Raw genomic sequence first — 26,031 nt, 5'->3', positions numbered from 1 at the left:
TGGAGGCCCAAGCTGATACGGAGGTGCAGTGCTGGGTCAGCCCAAGGAGGAAAGCTGACCTAAAAGGTGGGCTAGGTCGGCAAAGGACTTTGTGTGAAAGAGAAACAAACCCCCGTTGTTTTAAGCTACAGAGATTGGGATTTTGTCACTGCAGCATGACTTAGCCTATCCTGGCTGATACACAAGTTAACTGAGAGCCAAAGGTTAGCCATTGGAATGAGGATGTGGGAAAAGTGTTGCAAGTAGGAGCAGTATGTGTGAAGTCTAGGAGGCAAGAAAGAGAATGGAATATTCTGTGACCTGAGGAAAGTACAGAAAGCTAACTGATGGTGGGGATGGCTGGTTTGGTATCGTTGATGAGGCACCGGGAACCGCATCACGAAGGACCCTGTCAACCGTATTTAAGAGTTTGGGCAATTTCTAGATCATGAGTTCTGTAAGGGCCAGGCTACAATTTATCCTTCCCAATGAGTCCGTTGCAGAGTTAGGTGTGGGACAAGCAGGTAGCAAGTGTTAGAGGTGGCTTTGCCACCAAATTGAATCTTAACATTCAGTTTTTTCATGGGTGAAATTTTACTCCCCTTACTAGTTTTTTTAGGGTTCAAAGAAGGGTATCCGAGATCTTTGCAAATTGGACACTAATTTGAAAAATAAAGTGGCTGGCTTACTAACAGAGACTTCTTAAACATATATCAAGTGAACAAAAGCATGAATAAATAGAAGGCTGTTTTAATAGAGCCACTAAGCCGCATGCATCTCTTGGTTTCACAAACATGAGTGGAGAAATCGCCATTATTTTGATTTTGATTTATGCCTCCAACTCTGTGCTTATTAAAGCATGGCCCACATGGCTATATACATGCTCCAATAATTCATGCAGTTTGTAAGAGATTAATAAAATATATCATATCAATGTCACCATAAGTTTGCATAATTCTACTGAATTTCTTCTCCTCACTAGACCTGATATTCATAATTTCATCAGATTCAATACACTGTTGATCTTCACAGCCTGGTTTGTGAAATTACCTCATCGTCTAAACAAATATTAATGAGCAATCTTTATCCCTTGAACCTGGAAGCATTGCTGAAACCCACAGAAGCTAAAAATAGAGAATTGGCCTTTTAAGTACCATGAGCACCAGATGCAAGAAGGGAAAAAACATTAGGCCCACGGCTGAGAAATTTTATATACATTTAAAAATAAAAACTGGAAAGGAGAAAATGTCAAAAGAGTGATTATTACACAAAGTTCCACTATGCAAGTTATTTATGGTGCTCCCTCTAAAACTCCTGACCCTGGGATCAATTTCTAAATCAACTGGAAACCAGTCTCATCCCAGAGTGCAACCCATACATTCTCATTCAGAACCAGCTGGTATCTTTCCATTGTTCTCCCATCACCCTCCTGTGGATTATATTTCTGGATGTGGAAAAAGGAAGAAGGGAACTGTCCTTTCTCATTTGCCTTCTGCCCAGGACAGTTTTTAAGAGACACTTAATCATCCCCATGGTTCATACCAGTTATCCATGCCAATTCTTTGTGATTTTTTTTTCTTTTAAAAAAACTTTTTTATTATGGAAATATTTAAAACATGTACCAGACAGAATAGTATAACAAACTCCCATGTACCCAGCCACTTAGTTTACCATTACCAACTTGTGGCTGATCTTGTTTCATCTATATACCCATTCAGATCTCCCCTCCCATAAGAATTTGAAGTAAATTCCACTTCATTTATAAATTTTCAGAATGCAGAGGGCTCTTATCATTGGATACGAAATTCACCACCCTTCCTCTCAATTCTCTCAGACGGTGACAACTGAAAGTTACCTGGTGGTGTTATTTAGGGAGTCTCCTCTTTGCAGGCTGCTCTGAAGGCACATATCTTGTCATGCTACCCATGTATCCCATTTCAGGAACTCTACTCTACTTGCAGGCAGGAAAAATGATGACCCACATGCATCATTCAACCAGCTTCCCCTCTTCTGGTCCATGGCAGAAGCGTGAAGGACCCAAATGCTTTTCATCAACTGTAAGTTTTTGCTTATTTTTTCCCCTAGGTATATTTCTGCTATTGATTTCTGGTTTAATCCACTGTAGTCAGAGAGCTTACTGTGTATGATTTCCACCCTTGATTTATTAAGACTAGTTTATGCCCTAGAATATAGGTTTATTTTGGTTAATGTGCCATGAGATTTCCACAGGTGTCCTGCAAATGTCAATTGGGTCATGTTGGTTAATGGTATATTTAAATCTTTTATATCTCCACTGATTTTTTTCCCTACTTGTTCTAGCAATTAATGAGACAGAAGTTTAAATCTGTGCAACTAAGATTGTTGATCTATCTCTACTTTTAGTTCTGTCAAGTTTTCCTTTTTATATATTGGAGCTATGTTATTAGAGTTTCATTCAGATTTAAGATCATTATGCCTTCCTGTTGAGTCAACTCTTATCATTATGGATCATCCTCTTTATTTCTAGTAATACTTCTTTCCTTAAAGTCTACTTTGTCTGGCATTAACATAGCCAGAGAATTTTCTTTTCAGTGTATTTTTCTCATCCTTTTACTTTTAATTTTGCTGTGCCCTGATATTTAAAGTTTGTCTTTTATAAACAGCATATAATTGGGTGCTGAATTTTTCATCTGGGCTGTCTTTCTTTGTCTTTTCATTGCAGTGTTTAGTCCATTTACATTTAATGTAATTATGATTCAGTTGGGTTTAAGTCTACCAAGTTGACTCTATTCCCCAGCCTCCCTCACTGCCCCAGAACTCAGCAAAAGGCCTGCTGGAGATAACTAGCTATATGTTTGGGGCTCCTTTTGATTCCAGTCAGTCATGCCAGCCCACACAACTGTTAGAAGGTTCCCTCATTTATTTTTACCCCTACAATGTCCTTCTGCATACAGCAGGCTTGATCCTCAGTCCTTGCCCACACTTGGCAAACGCCCTCTGGGAGGAAAGCAGTTGCTGATCTCTGCTTACTTAGGAATGGTCCTTCCCTCTTTGGAATTTTATTAAATGGAAAAAAAAAAAGGAACAGAGAATAAGTGAAATGTGGGGCAATGTAACTGAGTGTAAATTTCCATATATCCTATGCCTATATTCACTAATTGTTTAACATCTTGCCACATTTGCTTAATCTTTACCCCTCCCCCCTCAACACACAAATGTTTTATTTTGTTTTCTTTTTGCAGACAATGAAGTAAGTTGTAGATATCATGGCACGTTACCTCTAAATGCTTCAGCATGCATCTCGTAAAAATAGACATTCTCTTACACATCCACAAGACCACTGCCACACCCAAGAAATTTAATGTTGCTACAATAATATTATCTAATATCCATTTCACATTCAAACTTCTCCAATTTTCCCTGAAATAGCATTTGTGTCTTTTAAAAAAGTCTAAGGTCAAGTCTAGGATCACAAATTACATGTGGCTATCATGTGTAGTCTTCTTTAATTGAGAACAGTCTCTCCATCTTTACTCATCTTCCATGACTACTGAAATTTTGGATTTGTGTAAATATTTCCTCACTATTAGATATTGGTTAAACATTTTGGACAAGAATTCTACATAGGACTTCCCTGGTGGCGCAGAGGTTAAGAATCCACCTGTCAATGCAGGGGACACGGGTTTGATCCCTGGTCCGGGAAGATTCCACATGCCATGGAGCAACTAAGTCTGTGCGCCACAACTATTGAGCCCGCGTGCTACAACTCCTGAAGCCCGGGTGACTAGAGCCCATGCTCCGCAACGAGAAGCCACCGCAATAAGCCTGCACACCGCAACGAAGAGCAGCCCCAGCTCGCTGCAACTAGAGAAAGCCCAGGCACAGCAACAAAGACCCAACGCAGCCAAAAATAAATAAATAATTAAAAAAAAAGGAAAAGAATTCTACATAATTCTACTGTGTCCTTCCACTGCATCATATCACGAGGAACATGGTATCAGTTTCTCCCATTACTGGATGTGCTAAGTTTGATCATTTGTTTAGGGTGGCGTCTACCATATCGCTCTAGTATGAAGATAACTTTTCCCTTTGAAATTAATAAGTAATCTGGGAGGTGATACTTTGAGATTATATGAATATCTTGTTCCCCAATAACCTCTCACTCATTGGTTTTAGTATTCATTGATGATTTTTGCCTGAATCAATCATTACACTGTTGGCTGTGAAATGGTGATTTTCAAATTCTATCATTCCTTCTATATGTCTCAATGGACATCCTTTTGTAAAGAACTTTCCCTCCTCCCACCTTTATCCTTTGTGTACAGTATTACTGTGGACTCACTGATTTCCTTTTGCTATAATCCATTACTATCATTACTCATTGTGATCCTCAAGTTATCCCAAATTTAGCCAGTGGGAGTCCCTTCCAGCCAGCCCACTGTCCTTTGGTTGTGTCCCCATTGTTTGAGCACTTCCCTGCTTTCTGCACCTGAGGATGCTCCAGGCTTACTCTGTACCTTCCCCATGCCTGGAATCAGCCATTTCTCCAAGGAAGGCAGTGGTCTTCATGGTGGTGTCCAGAAGTCAGCAGTGCATAGGGTATCAAAGCCCATGGGAAGCACTAACAGTGTCTATGCGGCTCCAGCTCCGGGGTGTGATTTGAGGCATTCTCCTATAGCTGCATAGCCTCCCAAGCCTTATTTTCTAGCCCTACTGAGGATTTTATGAGCCACCCGACACCAGTTAATCATTCCTTGTGCATTTAAGTGAGCCAGAGTGTCTGCTGCTTGCAGCCAAGAACCTTGATTGATACAAGCACCAAATGATTCACGTAATCAGCCTGAACTCCCTGTTCTCTGGGTGGCAGTAGATAATCCAGAGCCTGTGTAAAAGTGTGATGTGATAATGGCTCATAAGAGCAGACTTGATAAAAATGAATTTAATAGCACTTTTCAGTTCCATGGTACTTTAAGCATCACCTTTAATACACTTGACGTGTTTGAAAGATGTATTATTTTCCTCATTTGAAAGATGGGAATTTGAAGTAAATGTTATAAGAAAGTGTATTAGAACTGAACTGTTTGAAGATAAAAGATGTACTGCAAACTCAAGTTAAAAAAATAGAAAAATATACCCAAATAAAATTTTTTGGAAGCCACTTCAAGAAGTCAAATCAACAAGAGCATCCAAATGTTACTATCTAAAGCCAAAACTATCTTAAATTGTCCCGGACTGGTCATTTATCTGTAGAGAGTTTTACACTGAATTCATGAAGAAACTCCAGTAATAATTAAAAGGGTTGTACTGAAAATACAGTAAGAAGAGTCAGCAGTAAAAAGAAACAGGGCGTAAATTACTGAGATAGAACGTTAATTTTAAATGGCAGTGGTTTGTCACAGCCAATTGAACTAAAAATGCGATCCACATTAACTTCACTCTCTTTTTGTAAACACCCCATAACTACTCTTGACATTCTCACATGCTTTGTCTTGGCTCAGTAATTCTCCATCAGGGTGAACTGCCTGGAGGTGGTGTGTATTAGTATAGGTGAATCCAAGTGTATTAGTTATATCTGCTGTGTGATGAATTACCCCATGTCTTAGTGGCTTAAAACAACACACGCTTAAGGTCTTACCGTTTCTGTAGGTCAGGAGTCTAGTTATGGGGTAGCTGGGTCCTCTGCTTCATGGATTTTCACGAGGCTGCAATCAAGGTGTTGATGGTCTAGGGTCTCAGTCTCATCTGAATGTCAAGCAGGGAAGGACCTGTTTACAAGCTCACTCTGTGGTTGTTGGAAGCATTCTGTTCGCTGCTGGCTGTTGGCTGGGGCTGCTCTCAGCTTCTTGCACATGGCCACGTGCTCCTTCAAAACATGCAAACCGAGAAGTCAATAGAGTCTGTTAGCGAGACAGAAGTCACAATCATTTGTCACCTAATCATGAAAGTGACATTCCATCACTTTGCCATATATTTTTGGTTAGAAGCAACTCAGAGGTCCCACCCACGCTCCAGGGGAGAGGACTGAACTAAAGTATAAACACCAGGAGGTGGGGATCACTGAGGGCCATCTTAGAAAGCAGCCTACCACACCAAGGACATGGTTCTGAATGGAGTGTCACAGTCCTTCAAAAACGGGCTGTTCTCAGTGAGACGGAAAACAAACCTTGGGCTTACTGTGATCCACAGTATCTCTGAGTCATTCTTTCTTGACTTTCTAAAAAGTGAGTGCTTTGAGGAAATTGTGATTGCTGGATATTTTTGTTATTTTTGAGGGCAGATAGTTCTTAAAACATACATTTTAATAAGTCAATCATCATTTTAAAAAGACATTAGGGACTAACTTTTATTCATCCCAGGACCATATGTGCAGGGAGGTAGGGGGAAGGACGTCCTGTATTAGTTTTTGCTGCATGTAAATATAAAATGTTCATCAGCTTAAAAGTATTGTCATTGATCCTCCTGAGATTCCTTTCCCCTGCTGTGTTTTTTATTTACATATTTTCCTGTTACCTAGCACTCACCTATAATTTCCCCTGATGAAGGGCTCTGAACCTCACCAGGAATCTCCTTTATTAAGTAAATTACTTGCGTTTACCCTTTGAAATATTCCATATATTTTTCCTAAGCCATGTTTTTCTTATGATTCTATTTTTCTTTAAAGACGCAAGCCCTGCAGCAGTGAGTTATGGAAAGTGCCAGAAGGAAAGGAGGCTTTGGTCTCCAAAGTCTTTTTTAAAAAATTAATTAATTAATTAATTAAATTTTGGGCTGCGTTGGGTCTTCGTTGCTGCTTGCGGGCTTTCTCCAGTTGTGGCGAGCAGGGGCTACTCTTCATTGCAGTGCGCGGGCTTCTCATTGTGGTGGCTTCTCTTGTTGTGCAGCACGGGCTCTAGGCACACGGGCTCAGTGGTTGTGGCTTGCAGGCTCTAAAGTGCGGGCTCAGTAGTTGTGGTGCACGGGCTTAGGTGCTCCGCGGCATGTGGGATCTTCCTGGACCAGGGCTCGAACCCGTGTCCCCTGCAGTGGCAAGCGGATTCTTAACCACTATGCCACTGGGGAAGTCCCTGACCTCCAAAGTCTTGAATGATGCTTTATTCAGTTGGTTGAGAAACAAAGAGGGAAAAAAATGGCAGAGAAGTAAGTTCCCCTCATCTTAAAGGAGTTGTCCCCACTCTACCACCAGCACATGAGGGGCTAGTGGTTGCGGTGCTGAGGCGGCTGGAAGCTGGGGCTTCAGTGACACCGTGGAGTGGGTGGGAAGCCCGGGACCCAGGGCAGGAGCAACAGGAACATCAGAAACCCCTCCTAAAAGGAGTTCACGAAAGGTCAATAGCAAGCCTTCTCACCTATTCAGCCATCACAGGGTAGGATAAGAAGGCTCTAAAACGCCATTGAGAAAAGAATAATACAACCATCAAACACTGGAAAGTGGGGAAAGAGAGATGTTATGAAAGTATGAGCCTCCTCATTGTTTGTAGCAGGGAGTCAATACTGTCTAAACAGGTAGTTTAAACATTCTAACTCCAACCACTTAACAATATTTCTGAATCTTTTTTTTTCTTAAACTCAGGAATATCTTAGAAAATACTATCTTATGGTGAAGAAATATCAATTAGGAGTTCTTCAGTTTCACTTCAATTTCTTTTGTTCTATGATATTCAAGTAAAATTAAAAGTAACATTTTAATTAAAATAGCACTTAGCTATTTTATTCTTACTTTAATTAAGAAACAGCATTTTTTAGGGCTTCCCTGGTGGCGCAGTGGTTGGGAGTACGCCTGCCGATGCAGGGGACACGGGTCCGTGCCCTGGTCTGGGAAGATCCCACATGCCGCAGAGCGGCTGTGCCTGTGAGCCATGGCTGCTGAGCCTGTGCGTCCGGAAGCCTGTGCTCCGCAACGGGAGAGGCCACAACAGTGAGAGGCCCGCGTACCGCAAAAAAGAAAAGAAAAGAAAAGAAACGAAACAGCACTTTTTAAAAAAGCTTCCCTCTCTGTATCTGTCCATCTCTCTACTAATCTATCTTTTTGCATGAGCCTAGGTAGTTGAATGGAAGTCTCCTAATATCAGTGATAATTGCTTCTGGATGGTGCTTTGGGGGTTACTGTCAACTTCCTTAACTTTGTACTTTTATAAACTATTTGAATTCTTCAAAATAAGCATGTTTTATGTTGACAAAAGACTAATTTTTCTTTAAAAATAAAAAAATCAGAAAGAAAGGAAGAAAACCCACTGGTCAGAATGACTATCATCAAAAAGTCTACAAACAATAAATGCTGGAGAGGATGTGGAGAAAAGGTGGGAATGTAAGCTGGTACAACCACTATGGAGAACAGTATGGAGGTTCCTTAAAAAACTAAAAATAGAGCTACCATATGATCCAGCAATCCCACTCCTGGGCATATATCCAGAGAAAACCATAATTCGAAAAGGTACATGAACCCCAATGTTCATTGCAGCACTATTTACAATAGCCAAGACGTGGAAGCAACCTAAATGTCCATCGACAGAGGAATGGATAAAGAAGATGTGACATATATATATGTATACATAAAATGGAATATTACTCAGCCATAAAAAAGAACAAAATAATGCCATTTGCAGCAACATGGATGGACCTAGAGATTATCATACAAAGTGAAGTAAGTCAGACAGAGAAAGGCAAATATCATATGATATCACTCATATGTGGAATCTAATTTTTAAAAAATGATACAAACGAACTTATTTACAAAACAGAAACAGACTTACAGGTATCAAAAACAAACTTATGGTTACCAAAGGGGAAACATGTGGGGGAGGGATAAATCAGGAATTTGGGATGAACATATACACACTACTATATATAAGACAGATAACCAGCAAGGACCTACTGTATAGCACAGGGAACTCTACTCAATATTCTGTGATAACCTATATGAGAAAAGAAATCTGAAAAAGAATGAATATATGTATAACTGAATCACTTTGCTGTACACCTGAAGCTAACACAACATTGTAAATCAACTATACTCCAATAAAATTAAAACAAAAAAACAACCCCCCACCAAAAAAAAGTGAAAAAATAACGAAGAAAGGAAGAGAGAGAAAGAAGAAAAAGGAGAGAAGGAGGGAGAGAGAGAAAGAGAAACCATATAAACAAACAGGCCAAGATAATAACAGAGGCTTATTCTGGATGTGTAAATATGGACAATTTTTATTTTCTTCTTTATACTTTCTTGTTTCGTTAGATTTTCAAAAACTGTTTTGTGTGTTGCTGAGGATATGGGAGCTTTCGGTCTCTTTTCTCCCAAAGGACAATTTGAAGAGTAAGACCACTATTAAGTGAGGGGTCGTAAAAGGTTTTTACTTTGCAATACGAGCCTCATAATGAAAGGCTGGGAGTGAGTTCATGGCCCAGCCTCCTTTAAACTACTCATGCAAAATTCCTGAGGGAGTCTATGGGTAAGTTTGATGGGACAGGGATATAAATAATTCACTGCTCCCATGTGTTGGTTCTCGTGGGTGAATCACACACTGGATACATGGCTCACTCAGTATGCTTCCCCTGGCAAGCAGGTGGCCACCTGGGGTGATAACACAACGAAGCTCCAAGGATTTGAGCATATTGACTTAGAACTAGTCATATGGACATCTTCTATTTACCTGTGAAAATGCGGTGGCCTTAAGTTTTGTTTTTAGAGTTACCCTTTGAGGCTTATACCTACAAAACCTGAAGATGTTCAGATGTAAGACTTGTGTAAATTTTAAACATCCCTCTTGTAAAAACTAAGTAAATGTCAACTTAGAAGTTTCTGGTATTGTAACATTTTCTTTGGAGAAATGTTAAGCTTATCATAAAAGGAATTCTTGTGAGAAGAAAAAACCCAACTCTGTACTGTCTTTGGAAGGCCACTGAGAGCTGTGAGGGGGCTTTTGTCTTCAACAGATTTTTAGGGTATAACAATCTTGAGAAAGAAGCCCTTCTGCACAGTTCAAGTTTAGTACATCGCTTCACTATGGAAGAATAAATCAGTTAAAGAAGTATCCAAAAGGCAATAAACAAAAATAGAAAATTATTTCATAAAATCCCAAGACTCAAATCAAAGAAACAGCAGATTCATGACAGCAGATCAAGGACTGACTAAATGACTGAAATGGTTTGGAAATTTAAAATATCGCCAGACATATATACAATTGAATATTACTCAGCCATAAAAAGAAATGAAATTGAGTTATTTGCAGTGATGTGGATGGACCTAGAGACTGTCATACAGAATGAAGTAAGTCAGAAAGAGAAAAACAAATACCGTATGCTAACACATATATATGGAATCTAAGGGAAAAAAAAAGGTTCTGAAGGACCTAGGGGCAGGACAGGAATAAAGATGCAGACGTAGAGAATGGACTTGAGGACAGGGGGAGGGGGAAGGGTAAGCTGGGACAAAGTGAGAGAGTAGCATTGACATATATACACTACCAAATGTAGAAGAGATAGCTAGTCGGAAGCAGCCACATAGTACAGGGAGATGAGCTCGGTGCTTTGTGTCCCCCTAGAGGGGTGGGATAGGGAGGGTGGGAGGGAGGTGCAAGAGGGAGGGGATATGGGGATATCTGTATATGTATAGTTGATTCACTTTGTTATACAGCAGAAACTAACACACCATTGTAAAGCAATTATGCTCCAATGAAGATGTTAAAAAAATAAATAAAATATCGCCAGGAGAGGCCACCAAGGTCAGTGATACAAGACCCATCCAAATGGCTCTGAAGGCTGATGTCCTCACTACTTTCAGGAGCTTAGGGACAGACTGTCTCAGTAGGTCTAGTTAACTCAAGGAAAGGACAGGCTGATAGCAGTTACTGGGTCTGGAGGCTTCCCTTTTCTAATAAGGCCACTCATCCACCCAGGAGGCTTCCACTATGTTAACTAGTTGCATCAGTGTCTCCTGGCCTCTTGACCCTAGAACTATAGTATGTGGAGCATCTTGGGGAGGGAAGGGTCCTCTAGTGGAACACTGGCCACGGTAAGCAATGCGACAACGTGAGTTTGGAGGGATTGCACATGCTTTCCTTCTCCTCTTTTATACATTTTCCCTCAATAAATGCTATTTTTTTACTTGCACCATGTGTGACTAATGCTGTGTGTCCTGATGGTCAGAAACTTGATTTTTTAAAAAGAAGTTCATCTTATAGATATGTCTTCATACCATGAAGAAAATGGTGCTTATCTCAATGTACAGTGATGTTCCATGTTCCCATCTAACAGCCTGCTTAAATTTACAGCCAGACTGAAGTTTTGTCTGATGCATAATCCAAGTAAAGCTGGTTAATGATGACCCAGAGCAGGCGCAGAACTTGAAGCTTTCAAAGCTTTCTTTGTTTTATCAGCACATCTCCAGGCTAGCTGCTCACAAATATGATCAGCTGAGTTTTCCAAAAGTCCAGTCAAAGAAACTGTCCCCAATCTCATAACTCTACATTTTAAATCTTTCTGATTTGTTATAGCAATGTCAAGGCAAGATTCTTTGTTATTACTGACAATATTTTTAATAAAATTGATCATTTTCTCCTCGATGTAAAAGTAATACTTGTCATGGCAGAGAATTTGATATATGTAGAAAAGCACAAAGATAAAAAATATCCCCTGTAATACTCCCCTGGATATAACTACTCTTCATTTAAATGTATATCCTCCCAATCTTTTTTATTTTTTTCTCTATATATGTGTGCAGATTTAGTCAGACTAGTACTGCAGTTACTCTTCTGTAACCTTATTCTTTCACTTGACAATAATATATTCTGGGCATATTCCCATGTCATTAAATATTCTTCTAAAAATAATCTTAAAGGTGACCTAGTGCTCTGCCATTTGGATCTTTCTTGAATTTCACATATTTGAAAAAATGTTTATAAATAATATGATAATCAATATCCTTGTATGTAAATCTTGTATACTCATCTGATTATTTCCTTAGATTCAATTTCTAGATATAGAATTGTTGGGTAATGGGTATGAGTAAGTATGAGGCAGCCCAATTATTTCCCCCTTGTAGATGCTTGTCATTGTCTTCCTGGATACTTGGATTTTTTCTTCATTTCAAAGTTCAAAAGCTTAAAAAGAGACTATACCTCAGTGTTGGATGTTCTGCATCATATTTCCCTGGAATGAAGTGTAACCTTTCAATCAGCAAATTCATTTACTTCTTTATTTCAGGGATATTTTCTTGTATAATACTCATGAATATACCTTCTTTCATTAGTGAGCTTCTCTATTTCAGGGATGTCAATTAACCTTATATTGGATCATCATTATCTGTCTTACACTTATATTCACTTCTTTTTAATTGTCTTCATCTCTAATCCTTTCAGCTATATTCCTATGATTATCCCAAGTATTTCTCTATAGCCATAATTAGGTTTTAGCTAATAGCTCTATGAATATTAAAATATGTGATAAAATATATGAAAATTAAAATAATTAAAATATATGAAATTAAAATATATGAAAATTACCTACAGTTCACCCAGTTAGGATTACTGATAATATTCTGGCTCCTACCCTTCCAGACTTTTATTTGCATATTCAAGTGCTTATATATATGCCTACCTTTAAAAAATACATTCTTCCTAATCTAGGAATTCCACTCATGGACTTTATCCTAAGGAAATAATCACACAGGAATGCAAAGATGTTTGTATAAGGATGTTCTCAGCAGCTTAGTTTATAAGAGTGAAAACCTGGGTACAACCATTATGGAGAACAATATGGAGGTTCCTTAAAAAACTAAATACAGAGCTACCATGTGATCCAGCAATCCTACTCCTGGGCATATATCCAGAGAAAACCATAATTTGGAAAGATACACACACTCCAATGTTCACTGCAGCACTATTTACAATAGCAAAGGCATGTTTAAGCAACCTAAATGTCCATTGACAGAGGAGTGGTTAAAGAAGATGTGGTATACACACACACACACCCACACACACACTGGACTATTACTGAGCCATAAAAAAGAACAAAATAATGCCATTTGCAGCAACATGGATGGACCTAGAGATTGTCATACTGAGTGAAGTCAGTCAGATACAGAAAGACAAATACCATATGATATCACTCATATGTGGAATCTAATTTGAAAAAAAGATACAAGAGAACTTATTTACAAAACAGAAATAGACTTACAGATATCCAAAACAAATTTAAGGTTACCAATGGGGAAACACTGGGGGGAGGGATAAATCAGGAGCTTGGGATGAAAACACACACACACACACACACACACACACACACACATATACACAAACACACACACACTACTATATATAAGATAGATAACCAACAAGGACCTACTGTATAGCACAGGGAATTCTACTCAATATTCTGTAATAACCTATATGCGAAAATAATCTTTAAAAAGAGTGGATATATGTATACATATAACTGAATCACTTTGCTGTACACCTGAAACTGACACAACATTGTAAATCAACTCTATGCCAATAAAAACTTAAAAAAAAGAGTGAAAACCTGGAAGTAATCTGAATATCTATTAGAAGATTTGTTAAACTTTGCTATATTCATCTAAATAACAGTATACAAACATTAGAAAGTGTATTTATAGCCATAAACATTTACTGGGGAATATCCTCAAAACATATAGTTAAGTAAAAATTTTGACTTTAAACTAGCACATGTGGCGTGATCCCACCAGTGTTAGTGGTTACTAAATGGAAAGACTTCCGGCATTTTTGCTTTCTTTGTTATTCCTTTCTGTTTCATTCAAGATTTTGAAATTCCTATATCTTTGAAGAGAGATGGGGAAAATTAACAACATAGTTTACTTAAGGGGAAAATGTGTGTATGTTAGAAAAATGCAAACAGTATGTATTATCTATTATTATGCAATGAGTCAATTGTAAGAAATGTGGTTCCATGCTCATAAAGACAGGAAGATGGCTGATCTCCTGCATAATCCTTAGTCTGAACACGGACACAGAACGTCATTACCCGGCCACCATGGTGTCAGGTGCACCCTCCAATTAACAGCCACAGGCTTATATGATGTACTCTCCTTACAATGCCAATTTGTAAAACTATTCGATGTTTACTGACTATTAAACATCTGTACTACACAAACTCATTCCTCATGGATTTTTGGCTGAAAGAAATGCTTTGCAAAATCCCTTTCTGCTGTTTATTTTAATCCGAAAACATGATTGCAAGGATACCCTCACTTGCTGCTACTTTTCATGTTGTGTACTTCCCAGCACATTGCTATTAAATACCATAGTTCAAGGGTTACTCTGTGCTTTTCTGTAAGGTGCTTGAATATTTTGCCTGAGGGAGAATGAACAATATAGGTAAACTCTTCACTGAAAGTCATTTTTTCCAGGACTATGTATATTTCTCTAATGTTTTTAGGGAGAGTGTCTATGTTTATTATCTACATTGTACCCAGTGCTATTAACATACCCCTCACTCCTGTCCTATGTATTTCTAGGATGAGAAAGCTGAAACTGGGGAGTCACATGAACTGTCCCACATTAAATGGCTTGAGCATGGTAGAACCAGGATTTGAAAATGGACATGCTGGTCCCAGAGCCCACCCTTTTAACACTGTACTAAATGTATTTCTTTCTGTAGGTAAAAGCACAAAGGGATGAGTTATTGCGGGAGTCACAACTGGTTGCTAGGCTCAGGGGAATAAGAAATATCAATGAGGGAGATAGGGACAGATTGGGATGAGAGAGAAAGAGCAGGGCAGGTCCACGCAGTCACCCTCAGGAGTCTTATTTGGATAGGAATGTGCCCAGAGCTTGCCATCCTTCAGTGGTCCACAATGTCCACCTGGAGGGTGAGGGTTGGGAGATGCTAGATGACTGTTGCCCTAGTGGTGGACAGCACAGGAATGAAGGTGAGTATGTTCCAACCTCCCTCGCAGCACCTGTTAACTTGGCCCTGTGATTTGTCTATTTACTGATCTTTGGGCATTGAGCAGCATCTTTGGCATCACCAGTCTTTAGTTACGCAGCCCCTGAGGACAAGTCTGTTCAATGCTTAACGGGCAACAGGTCTACTCACAGCATTTCACGTCAAGCATTACCTTGGTAAGATGTGTCTGATCCTCATGATTCGATCAATAGCTGACGCTCCTGGGACCACAGATATACCCATCCAGTCTTCTCTTGGAGTGGGAATGCTGGGGTCTCAGAACCTCCCTAGATGTATGTAGATGTTGCTGACTTTCTGTTAGTTCAATGTGGCATGGCAGGTGCGGTCAGTGCCCACCCATATCCCTTGGCCCCCTTTACCATTTTTGTGCCCACCTGCTTCTGGTGGAGGTGCCTTCATTCCCAACAACAAACACCTGTCTCCCTTCTGGAGGACCACCCCCAGCTGCTGGCACCTGCTTTGCCTGTGCAAAGAGAGAACTGGATGACTGACAGTCCAGGAGTAGCAACTCCAGCCTCTGTGCTCCTGATGGGGACAACTGAGGTGTGACCTCCACTGTCCTCAGAGCTCCCTCAGGACTGAGCCCAAGTTACCCTCCATGGGCTTTGGTGGCTGCTGCACCGTTGCTTGGCCTCCTTCCTTCCTGGGCCCTTCACCTCTACATTAGTGTTTTTCTAGGGAACGCTTCCTACAAAATCACTTCCACGCGCTAGGAGTGCATTCAAAGTTCAGATTGCTTCCAAGTCTGCCCTGGCGTTTAGTTTCTGCCAGACTCCTACATCCCCTTCACACAGTGCAGGCTCTGTCAGTCAGGGATATGCGTACAAAAGTTCCTTGAAGGCTCCTCTGGGTCTGAAAAGGGAGACCCAAGACACGGTCAGGGAACAAGACAAGCATGCCCACATTCTCTACTTCTATTCAACATAGAATTGGAAGTTCTAGCCAGAGCAATTAGGCAAGAAAAAGAAATAAAAGGCATCCAAATTGGAAAGGAAGAAGAAAAGTTATCTCTGTTCACAGATACAATGATCTTCTATGTAGAAAGCCTGAAGAATCCCCCCACCCCCACCCCATGCCAACAACACGGTCAGGTCTAGCCAGGCAAAACTGCCCAGAGAAAGAGAAAACTAAAATGCTTTAAACAATGAAATGGTATATGTTTGGGGTTTCTTGGAACAATCTGGGAAAGAGGGGGGTGGTGGGGGAAGGGTAAAAGAGGAGAGGGCAAAGAGACAGGGCCAGCAACATGGCATAGTGGCCCCTAGGGAGGAAAAGCTGACAGGTGGGCATTTTTAAAAACAAGAATAGCTATAAATTCTATCTGCTATTTTCTGCTTGTTGCTTCTCTGTGCCTGTCCTACGCAAGTCTTCAGTAAAAGTTTTATTTATTTTTTAATCCATCACAGGTTGTATGGGAAGTCAAGGGAGAGAAAAAAGGCTTAGGGTCCATGTTCCTTGGGTGGGTAAGTGCAGAGTAGAGAGCATGGAACAACCCCAAGAAGCAAAACATGGGTGAAACGGGGCATCAACAGAAGCACGAATTGAAACAAGGAGTTACTAGGAGAGTTGTAAGCTCCTGGAATTTCCTCAAAGTTATTGGAGCAATGCTGGCTTTTCCCACCATCCATGGGAAGGCGGCTGGTGCAGTTTTTTTTTTTTACTAAACTATTAAAGGAAGCTGGAAGACTTCGGGCCAGCCAGGTGGCTGGGGTGGGGGTTTTGCTTGTTGTACCTTGAATGGTTGTGAGTGGCCCTCCTACAGTGGGTAGGCTCTGGAAACACTGCCCCTGCCCCGTGTCCTCATATTCTGGTGGCATTGTGCTCTCTGCAGGGTGACAGGGCAGGGCAGATCCAACTGCTTACTGGGAAATGTCTCCTGCTTAGGGTTCAAACTGAAACATCCTGAGTGACGACATTAAACGTTACTCAGAGAACAGCCACTTGTTTAATGACGGTTTCTTGCCCATGATTCTATAGGTAAGTTTTAGTAGATACTTTTGCAGAATGTTTCTTAACAAATGGACAAATGCCACAAGATTTTCAGGCTGTTAAGATTACGAATTATAAGAAGTTGAGAACAAAACTATCCTATAAGCTCCCTGGTGCTGGAAAGATCTTGTGTAGAATTTTTCCCTGTTAGTCACTGACAAGGATCATTAGATAGAGATTCTGAAAATAGCAGAAGTAATTGGCACAGTGGACATGCTGGCCATAGGTCAGACACAGAAAAATTCAGGAAAGGGTATAATCTCTCTACAGAAGAGTACTGGTTAAAAAAAAAAAAGCATTTAAAGTCCCAGGCTCGACAACTCCTTAAACAGGTGCCAGCGATTGGAGAAATTTACTAACACCCCGAGGGTGTTCTTCAATTTTAGTTCTGGTTGTGCTCAGATAACATATCTGAGCCACTTCCCATGGTATGACTTGGTTTGCACTATGCACTCATATGGAAAGATGTATAAGAGACTCTGAGATTGATGTCAGAACATTGTTTCATCTTTCTGAAGAAGGTCTGACCGTGGGAAGTCATACGTCTGGTTGCCTGTACACACCTGAATGTGCTGACAGCTGCCCCTTTGGGGTCAGATACTAAGAGTAAACCCACTTCATTGTGCCCAGAGGCAGGGATTCCTCCTGAGACAAGGATTCCTGTGAAAGTCATTTATTAGGAAGTATTCCCAGAAAAGACAGGCAGGGGGCTGGCAATGTGAGACAGGGAAGGGAAGGTCAAGCGAGTGTGTGACACCAAACAGGGTCCCACAGGACCCTGGATCGAGCTGTAGCTCAATCGGATAGGGGAGGTCTGGAAACAGTGTGAGCCACACCTGGAAAGGGAGCTGCCCACCACCTGTCAGTCGGTCGTTGGTCAAGGGTAGCCCCTGGGAGATGTAAATTTGCAGACACTTTTGCTTCTGTTCATGCGCACAGGGAAGGTGGGCTCCAGCAGCCCAGGGGTGCCTGCCCACAAAGGGACACAGGTGCTGGTTGCTGGGAGCAAAAGCCACCGGGATTGATGTGCACAAAAATGGTAAAGGGATCAAGGGGATATGGGCGGGGCTCTGACAAGGTTTGCTAAATCACGTCACCTTGGACAAGTTTCCTGTCCTCCCCGAGCCTCAGGTATCTCTTCTGATGGCCTGGCACGTTCTACTTCTACTTATGTGTTTTCTTTCAAGGTTCTCTATTGCTAGAAGGTTCTTATTTATGCTGTGGCAAAATTTTTCTTTGTAACTTCCACTTACTGGTCCTGGGTCTGCCTTCTGTGCCTCTTGCCCTTCAGAAAGTTGAAAATAACAATCATTTAACTCACCAGAGGGTTCTTTCCTCTTAGTCTAAAATCTCCAGCTCCTTCACCTGCTCTCTCCATGAGAAAGAACATTTCCAGACCCTCCCTCTTTCTGGCTGCTCTCCTTGGGCATTTCCTGATTCATCAAAGGGCCTCTTAACATGTGGCATTCAGATAGGAAAACTGGCTACAGTTACATTCTGATTTGAGTATTCAATCAAGTGTTGAGAAAATGCTTCGGTTACCAAATCACCTCATGCCACAGAGATCGCTGTTAATATCGTCAGCTTGTCTGGGGTAGGGAAGGGCAAACAAGTCCACAATCTATTTTAAAGTCATATGATGTGGGGCACAGCCACTGAATTTTCCCGTCTAAGTCTCCAACCTCTGACCTTTTGGAGCTAGTGGGCTTCCTCTCTTTTTTGGGGGGAAAATGTTGACATTACGCCTGGAACAAGTTATTACTAAGATTAGTGAATTCGGGATGTAGCAGAAATTATGAACAATTCTCTATTACAGTGGTTCTCACACTTTCACGTGCATCAGAATCACTGGGAGGGCTTGTTGCGAAGCAGATTGCTGGGCCCATTCCTGGGGTTTCTGATGCAGTAGATTTGAGGCGGGGCCGAGAATTTACACTTCTTAACAGGTTCCCAGGTGATGCTGCAGGAGGACCACTGAAAACCACTGCTTTATTACATTTCCTGGCTGCTTGGCCTCTGGTATGATGAGTTTTCAGAAGGCTTTAAGGGAGTGAGAAGGAAGAGAAACTCACATCTATTGTGTATACTCAGGCCAGGAATGGTCATAGATACATAACTTAATTTTATTTTAACAGTGCTATGAATGTAGAAGCGGTATCCTCCTTTTAAAAATAATAAAATGACACTCACAGAACTTAAGTCACTTGCTTAAAGTCTAATGGGGCAGATCTTGAATTGGAGCCCAGGTCTGTCTGAGCCCAAAGCCCAGTCCTTCCCCACCTACCACACTGCTTCTTTAGCTGTCAGCTGGGCCAGAATGCCCAAATCACTCATGATTAAGACACACACGCACACACTCCACCCCTTGAAATCCTTTCACTTGAACTGCATGTCACAAAGATAAAATAACATCTCACGTACACAAAAAATGGTCTTGTTAACCTGGGTGAAGTTAACATGGGATTTTTTTCTCTACTGCATGTCTGTTATTGTTTGTCATCATGTTTTCACAATTAGTTAATGTGTCAATTTCTAATAATAAGCTCTCCATGGAGGATGCCAGAAGCCGTGTGTTGGAAGTATACTGGTATTGAAAGGAGTCAGTAATGATAGATGATAAAGAGTTAACCTGCCAAAAACTGTATCCTAAATATCACAGGGCATATTTTTTAGAATGTTGTGGTTTTGAGAAAAGGTTCCCAACGTTATTATTATACAAATCCTTTTTTTCCTCAGAAGTGCATTACAATGGATGAACCTTGAAAACATTATACTAAGTCAAAGAAGTCAGTCACAGGAGACCATGTATTACATAATTCCATTTACATGAAATATCCAGAATCTATAGAGATAGAAAATAGATCAGTGGTTGCTCAGGGCTTGCAGGACAGGTGGTACAGGGAAGTGAGAGTTAAAGGGCACAGGGTTTCTATTTGAGATTATGAAAATGTTCCCAAATGAGACTCTGGAGATGTTTGCATAACTCTGGAAATATGCTATGAACCACTGAACTGTACACTTTGAATGAGTGAATCGTATGGTATGTGGATTACATCTCAACAAAGCTGTTACCAAAAAAAGCACATTACATTTGCAAAAAAATTTTTAAGTGCCTATTATACATGGACGTTTGTAGTTTTCAATTTTTTTTTTGACACATACAATTATTTTAGAGGTGAGAGCTATGGAATTTACATTTAGCTAGGTAGGGCCAAGTCAGGGAAAGTGGAGTGCCACGGCTGACCAGCACTGCCACTTTGATGTGGGAAGTGAGGCGGGTGCTTGGAGGACTTTAGTTCTAGGCTCTGTCACAGGAGGTGCAGATGTATGGAAGCGATCATCGACAGCAGGTCACAGTCCTGACAAGGGGTGGGGGGTTCAGGATAAATTGCACGGTCCTAACAGGCATGCTGGAGCGTGTAGCTGGGCCTTCGGCAGAAGCCTGGCCATACAAAGTGGGGTGTGTAGGGGCTGCTGGGGCACAGGGGGCCCTGCGTCCGGGTTGGTGGAGTAGCAGTGAGTCTGACTTGGATGCCAAGAACCATGTGGGGCTGGCCTTGGTAAAGGACTAGGGTTGTAGAGCAGGGGGCTGGATGAAGTGGTAGGGCCTTCTCTCAGTTGCAGGCCACGCATGGTGACCCACTTGATTCCTAGGGATGTTGTTAGCTCATGGCCATACCAGGGTGTGTCTGCAACCGCAGCTGTGTGAAGGGGAGAAAGAGAAGCAGAGAGAAAGAAGTAACTGTCTCAGTCAGGTTCCTCTTAACAACCCTTTACTCCTCCCACTGACAGTCTCGTTCCCTCTATCTGTTCAACTCAACACTATTTATGCCAAAGACCGTGACAGGGGCTGGATATACAAAGACCAAGAAACAGTCCCCAGCCTCAAGGAGTTGATAGTCTAAAGGGGGAGGACAACTTCTTAGAAGCAGATCATTTTCAACAGAACAATCATATCCTAGTTAATATTGCCCAGAAGTTAAAATATCAATACTTTCCATAAACATTACTCAAAGGACAAGAATGTTCTTGGATGGACTGACAGTTACATTTTCTAAACAAGACCTTGTAGACACATCTAATATGAAAATTTCTTCACTTAACACATTTCATCATATCCTCAATGGCAAGACATGTTGAGGTGGCATGTTGGGCCGGCAATGAACAGGTACCTGTTGTACAAAATTGGATTTTTGATGTCAAGAGTTTAAAATCTTCCACAGCATCTCTATTCTCAAGTAAGTGTGACATTTTGGATTCAGACTGAATGCATGGTGATGGACAGATCTGATGGGCTGTGGTCCAATTTCAGGGTGAGAAATATGCTGTTTAAAAAACTGTATTTAAATTTTATCGCTCTGAAATTTGGTTTAAATAAACTGACTGTGTGTTGCACTATTTTATTTTTATCATACATGAGGTCACATAATATAGTGGGGAGGGAGCCCTGGATTCTGGTCCAGACTCTGTAACTCAATATCCAAGTCACCCAGACAAACCGTACTCTCTCTGGGGCTCATTTGCCACATTTTTAAAAAGAAAAACAAGAAATTGGGGAGGAAAGGGAGAGGGTTTGGCTAAATGATCTCAAATATACCTTCTAGCAAAATTCTATCAGGTTGAGTAAAGGCCATTTAATTTCACCATACAGATCTGTGCACAGCGAACCAAACTGGTATTTTATTTTTGAACTAAGAATTTTAGTGCTTTACAAAAAAAAAAAAAAAAAGAAAGAAAAACCCAAACCAACTAGCACTGCTCCCCCCCCCATCTGTAGCTCTAACATTAGGAATTCAAATTGCAGTATTTTTAGTCTCTGGAGTTTAAGTAAGCCCTTAACCTGAGCCCCTGCCTGCATTTTATAATTTGACTAATTTAAGTCATAAATCAGTTTCATCTTTGACAACAAAGCAGAATCATTTTACTAATATTTTTATGTACTTCAAGAATTGCTTCTAACCGGAGGCCCTGTAAGTACCGAAGGCATACCAGGCAGAGAATGATGAATTTTATCCTTCCTTGGATTTTTTTAAAAATGAAATACAACCCTAACTCTCAGAAATGCAAGTTATTTCAGATGCCTTCAAAAGGCGCACTTAAAACAGATTACCAGAAGGGTTGTATTAGAAAATAGAAAAATCAATTCTAGATGAAAGCAAAACACACAGAACCCTCCAAACTGGCAAGAAAGAACAGCTTATATTAATCATTTAGTTATTTAAGAGCAGGGTGTCAGAGATGAGAAATGCTTTCCTGATGTCTCAAGATTGGGGTGGTTTTAGTCATCATTTCACCTTTTATAAGGTGCTGGGTGCATCTTATAAAAATAACTTCAAAACTCCAGCCTCTACCGAGCTTTGCAACCTTACTGCCCATTATCACATCACGGCATTGAGAATGGAGCAGGCAGTAATTACATCAGAGCCTGTAAAGCCTGGGAGACAAACTGGAAAGACTTATTTTCTTAAATGAAGCGGTCATTCAAAGGCAGAAAACCCAAGTCACCTACAATCTCCGTGTCCACTTTGCCAAGGGATGGGCCGGGTGGGGTCTAAGAACAGGAAGGGGGAACTCAGCCGGGGTCGGGGAGCTGGGTGGGAGCAAATTCCTGAAAGCGGAATGTGAGACAAGCCAGGGAGACCTCGGGAAGGGCGCAGAGTAGGCCCAGCATCTCGCAAGGGTGAGTCCAGGTGAGGAGCGTGCTCCGGAGCGCCGCTGGCGAGGAGCGTCGGTTCGCCCCGGCGTGATTCCCGCCAGCTGCTCCTCCGAGCGCAGTGGCCTCCTGGGTGTCAGCGCGCAAAATCGCCGCTTAATCCCCGCTCTAGCTGGATTAATTAGGGCCTCCTCAAAGCAGAAAGTTGCGAGCCAGGGGCGTTTTTCCCAGGCGCAGAGACACCGGGGGGGTCGACACTCCTCCAGACCAGCCGGGCGCCCCTCCCCAGACACCAACAGGCACAAGGTCCCCGCGACTCGCGCCTCTCCAGTGAGCGCCTCCCGCACCCCAGCCGGGTACCCGGGACCCGCTGGTGACCGGAGGCTTGTGGGGTCGCCGGAGTCATGTCCCAGGCCCGGGCCGCTTGCTCCCGCGTCCCGGCCCTCCGTTCTCAGCCAGCAGCCGGGGCGTGGGGCGGGGCGCGCCGGGAAGGCCGAGGCCGCGCGCTATTCCTGTCGCTGTGAGCTACCGGCATGTTATGTGCTGCGGCCAATCATGCCTCCGACCCTCCGCGCTGACCTGAGCCCCCCCCCCCCCTCCTTAATCCCCTAGGCTTTGATTTGATCCTCCGCGCGGAACAAGCTCACCCCCCTTGCCCCGTAGCTAGTTGTCCCCGGCCCTCGCGGGTGCCCGCAGAACCCTCCCTGTCCACCCCCCGGGAGGTCAGAGCCCTCGCCCCGCACTTCCCGGACGGCCCGAGTCGGGCCACATCTGCGCATCTGGGCCGTCGGAGATCCAGCACTCCCCTGGAGTCAGTCTACCTGCAGCTCCGCCCTTCCAGGTGATGGTGCGCGGCCACTGCGGCCCCTGGCGCGCAGGTGTGGGCTCCCTAAACTGGGCCGTGGAGAGGGCTTTGGGCAACGCTCTGGCAGCCTCGGCAGCCGCCGAAACCGAGCCCTGCACCTCCCGGAAGACTCCAAACGCCGTGCCCTCCGCTACTAGGGGCTTCTGGAAACCGTTCCCCGACCCGATTTGCTCTGAGAGGGGGACTGGGAGATCTGCGGACCTGTATGAAAGAGGCCTGGGATTTAAGCTGAGCAGGCAAAAATGGGCCCCTGCTAGGGGCTCTTCGGCTCGCACGGGGGACCTGGCGGCGCCGTGTCCCGGGATGTCTCCGGCCGCGCCCGGCTGGCCCCAGCCCCGGCCCGGCCACTTCCCGCCCTGGGCGTCATGAGTTACTTTCTGTCTTACTGCAAAGCTCATGGCGGCGCGCTGCTCACCGGCTACCAGGCCCTGCGCGCCGAGGGCTTTCTGTGCGACGTGACTCTGGAGGCCGAGGGCAGCGAGTTCCCGGCGCACAGGTCGCTCCTCGCGTGTTCCAGCGACTACTTCAGGGCCCTGTTCAAGAGCCACACCCGGGAATCCCGGGCGCCCGTGATCCACCTGCATGTGCCGTCAGCGGCCGGCCTGCAGCGCCTGCTGGACTTCATCTACACCGCCTGGCTGCCGCTCTCCATGGACACCGTGGAGGACACGCTGGAGGCCGCCAGCTACCTGCAGGTCACCGAGGCCCTGGGGTTGTGCGGCCGCTACCTGGAGCGCCAGCTAGCCCCTGATAACTGCTGCTTCGCCGCCAATATGGCGGCGCGCTTCGGCCTGGTGCACACGCTGGGCGTGGCCGAGCGCTGCATTGTGAGCCACCTGCAGGAGCTGCTGGCGCGGGGCGCGGGCCCCGCCGGGCTGCTGGAGCTCAACCCCACGTCGCTGAGGGCCGTGCTGGGTGCCCCTGACGTGGCGCACGTGCCCGAGGCCCGGCTGCTGGGCCTGGCTCTGGCCTGGCTGCGGCAGGAGCCCGAGGCCGAACGGCTGGCCCACTGCGCCGCGCTGCTCGAGCGCGTCCGCTTCGGCCTGGTGCCCACCGACGTGCTGCGGCGCGTGTACTCGGGCTCCGGCCTCACCCTGCCCTCCCGGGTCAAGGGCCTCATCATCCAGGCCCTCAACTACCACACGTCGCCCTCCCGCCAGCCGCTCATGCAGGGCGAGCAGACCAGCGTCCGGAGCCCCCAAACCCGCATCTTGTTGGTCGGGGGGTGCAGGGGGCGGGAGGTGGTGACCGAGGAGGTCGTGGCCCCCCGGCGGGCAGCCAGGGGGAGGGGCGCCGCGGCGGAGCCTGAGGAAGAGGAGGAGGAAGAGGAGCAGGAGGACGAGGAGGAGGAGGAGTGGGAGCTTACCCAGGACGTGGTGGCCTTTGACGGGTACAACCACCGCTGGCGCAGCCTCACGCGGCTGCCCGCTCCGCTAGTGGGACACAGCGTGTGCGCCGCGGGCAACTTCCTGTTCGTCCTCGGCGGGGAGACGCCGTCGGGCGGCGGCTCCTCCCCCACAGCCGACGGCCTGCGGGCGGTCACGGCCCAAGTGCACCGTTATGACCCGCGCTTCCACGCTTGGACGACTGTGCCCGCTATGCGGGAAGCGCGGGCCCATTTCTGGTGCGGCGCCGTGGGTGAGGGGCTCCTGGCCGTCGGGGGCCTGGGCGCGGGCGGCGAAGCGCTGGCTTCAGTGGAGATGTACGACCTGCGCCGGGACCGCTGGACGGCGGCTGGGGCGCTGCCGCGGGCCCTGCACGGCCACGCGGGGGCTGTCGGGAACTGCGGCGTCGTGTACGTCTCCGGGGGCAAGGCGGGGAGAGGCGAGGGCGGCGCGAGCAGCCTCCGGGACTTGTTCTCCCTGGGCCCCGGGGAGCAGGCGTGGAGCAAGAGGGCGCCTATGGGCACGGCCCGCTTCGGTCACCACATGGCCGCACTGCGCGGCGCGCTGTTCGCCTTTCTGGGGCGCTACGAGCCCTTCTCCGAAATCGAGCGCTACGACCCCGGCACCGACCAGTGGACTCGGCTGCGGCCGCTACCCTACGACCGCTTCTGCTATGGGCTGGCCGTGGTGGACGAGACGGTGCTGCTGCTGGGAGGCCTGAAGTGGCAGGACTCACGCCAGGTGCCTACCCGCAACGTGGTGGGTTATGACCTCGACCTGGACCGCTGGGAGGACACTGGCTGCGCGCTGCCTTGGGCCTGGAGCGGCCTGCAGTGCGCAGTGCTGCAGCTGGCCGAGGGTGGGGACGAGGAGAGGGAGGGAGAGCCTGGAGAGGCGCCAGATTTAGTGCTGGGCTTAATGGGTCAGTGAGCAAGTCGCGCCTGACCAGGCTTACAGAGCAACCCGTGGGCTTTTCCTTAGGCTTGGCCAAACAGGAACACTTCCCCTTACTCTGAGAATGGGAGACAGGACGGGTCAAATTTAGAAGGATATATGAATCATCTTCAGTGAACTGGGGATTTCTAGAAATTCTCATGCTGGGCTAGACATGGACTTTGAAAATAAAACATGACCCTATTTTCCCTCTGGTAGTTAGTGTTTCCCAGGCGCTAAACAGTGACTACTTTTGTGCCAAAACAGCCAAAAAACGTACCATAAGAAATTATGTACAAGACCAGAAAATT

The 26,031-nt window shown here is 44.5% G+C and overlaps 1 protein-coding gene across 1 annotated transcript; it reads left to right on the top strand.

The window, feature by feature from the left end:
• Positions 1 to 23,767: 23,767 nt before the first annotated feature.
• On the top strand, positions 23,768 to 25,717 carry KLHL34 (kelch like family member 34). Its single transcript, XM_032620341.1, has one exon. The coding sequence runs from the start codon at positions 23,768 to 23,770 to the stop codon at positions 25,715 to 25,717; it is 1,950 nt and encodes a 649-aa protein (XP_032476232.1).
• Positions 25,718 to 26,031: the final 314 nt, after the last annotated feature.

The sequence above is a fragment of the Phocoena sinus genome, chromosome X (assembly GCF_008692025.1).
Source record: "Phocoena sinus isolate mPhoSin1 chromosome X, mPhoSin1.pri, whole genome shotgun sequence".
NCBI lineage: Eukaryota > Metazoa > Chordata > Mammalia > Artiodactyla > Phocoenidae > Phocoena > Phocoena sinus.
Note: the sequence above shows the minus strand (reverse complement) of the source record. Positions and strands in the feature narration are given on the sequence as shown.

What these genes read in the sequence shown, in the direction of transcription:
- KLHL34 (XM_032620341.1), top strand. Translation starts at nt 23,768, where the DNA reads ATGAGTTACTTTCTGTCTTACTGCAAAGCTCATGGCGGCGCGCTGCTC.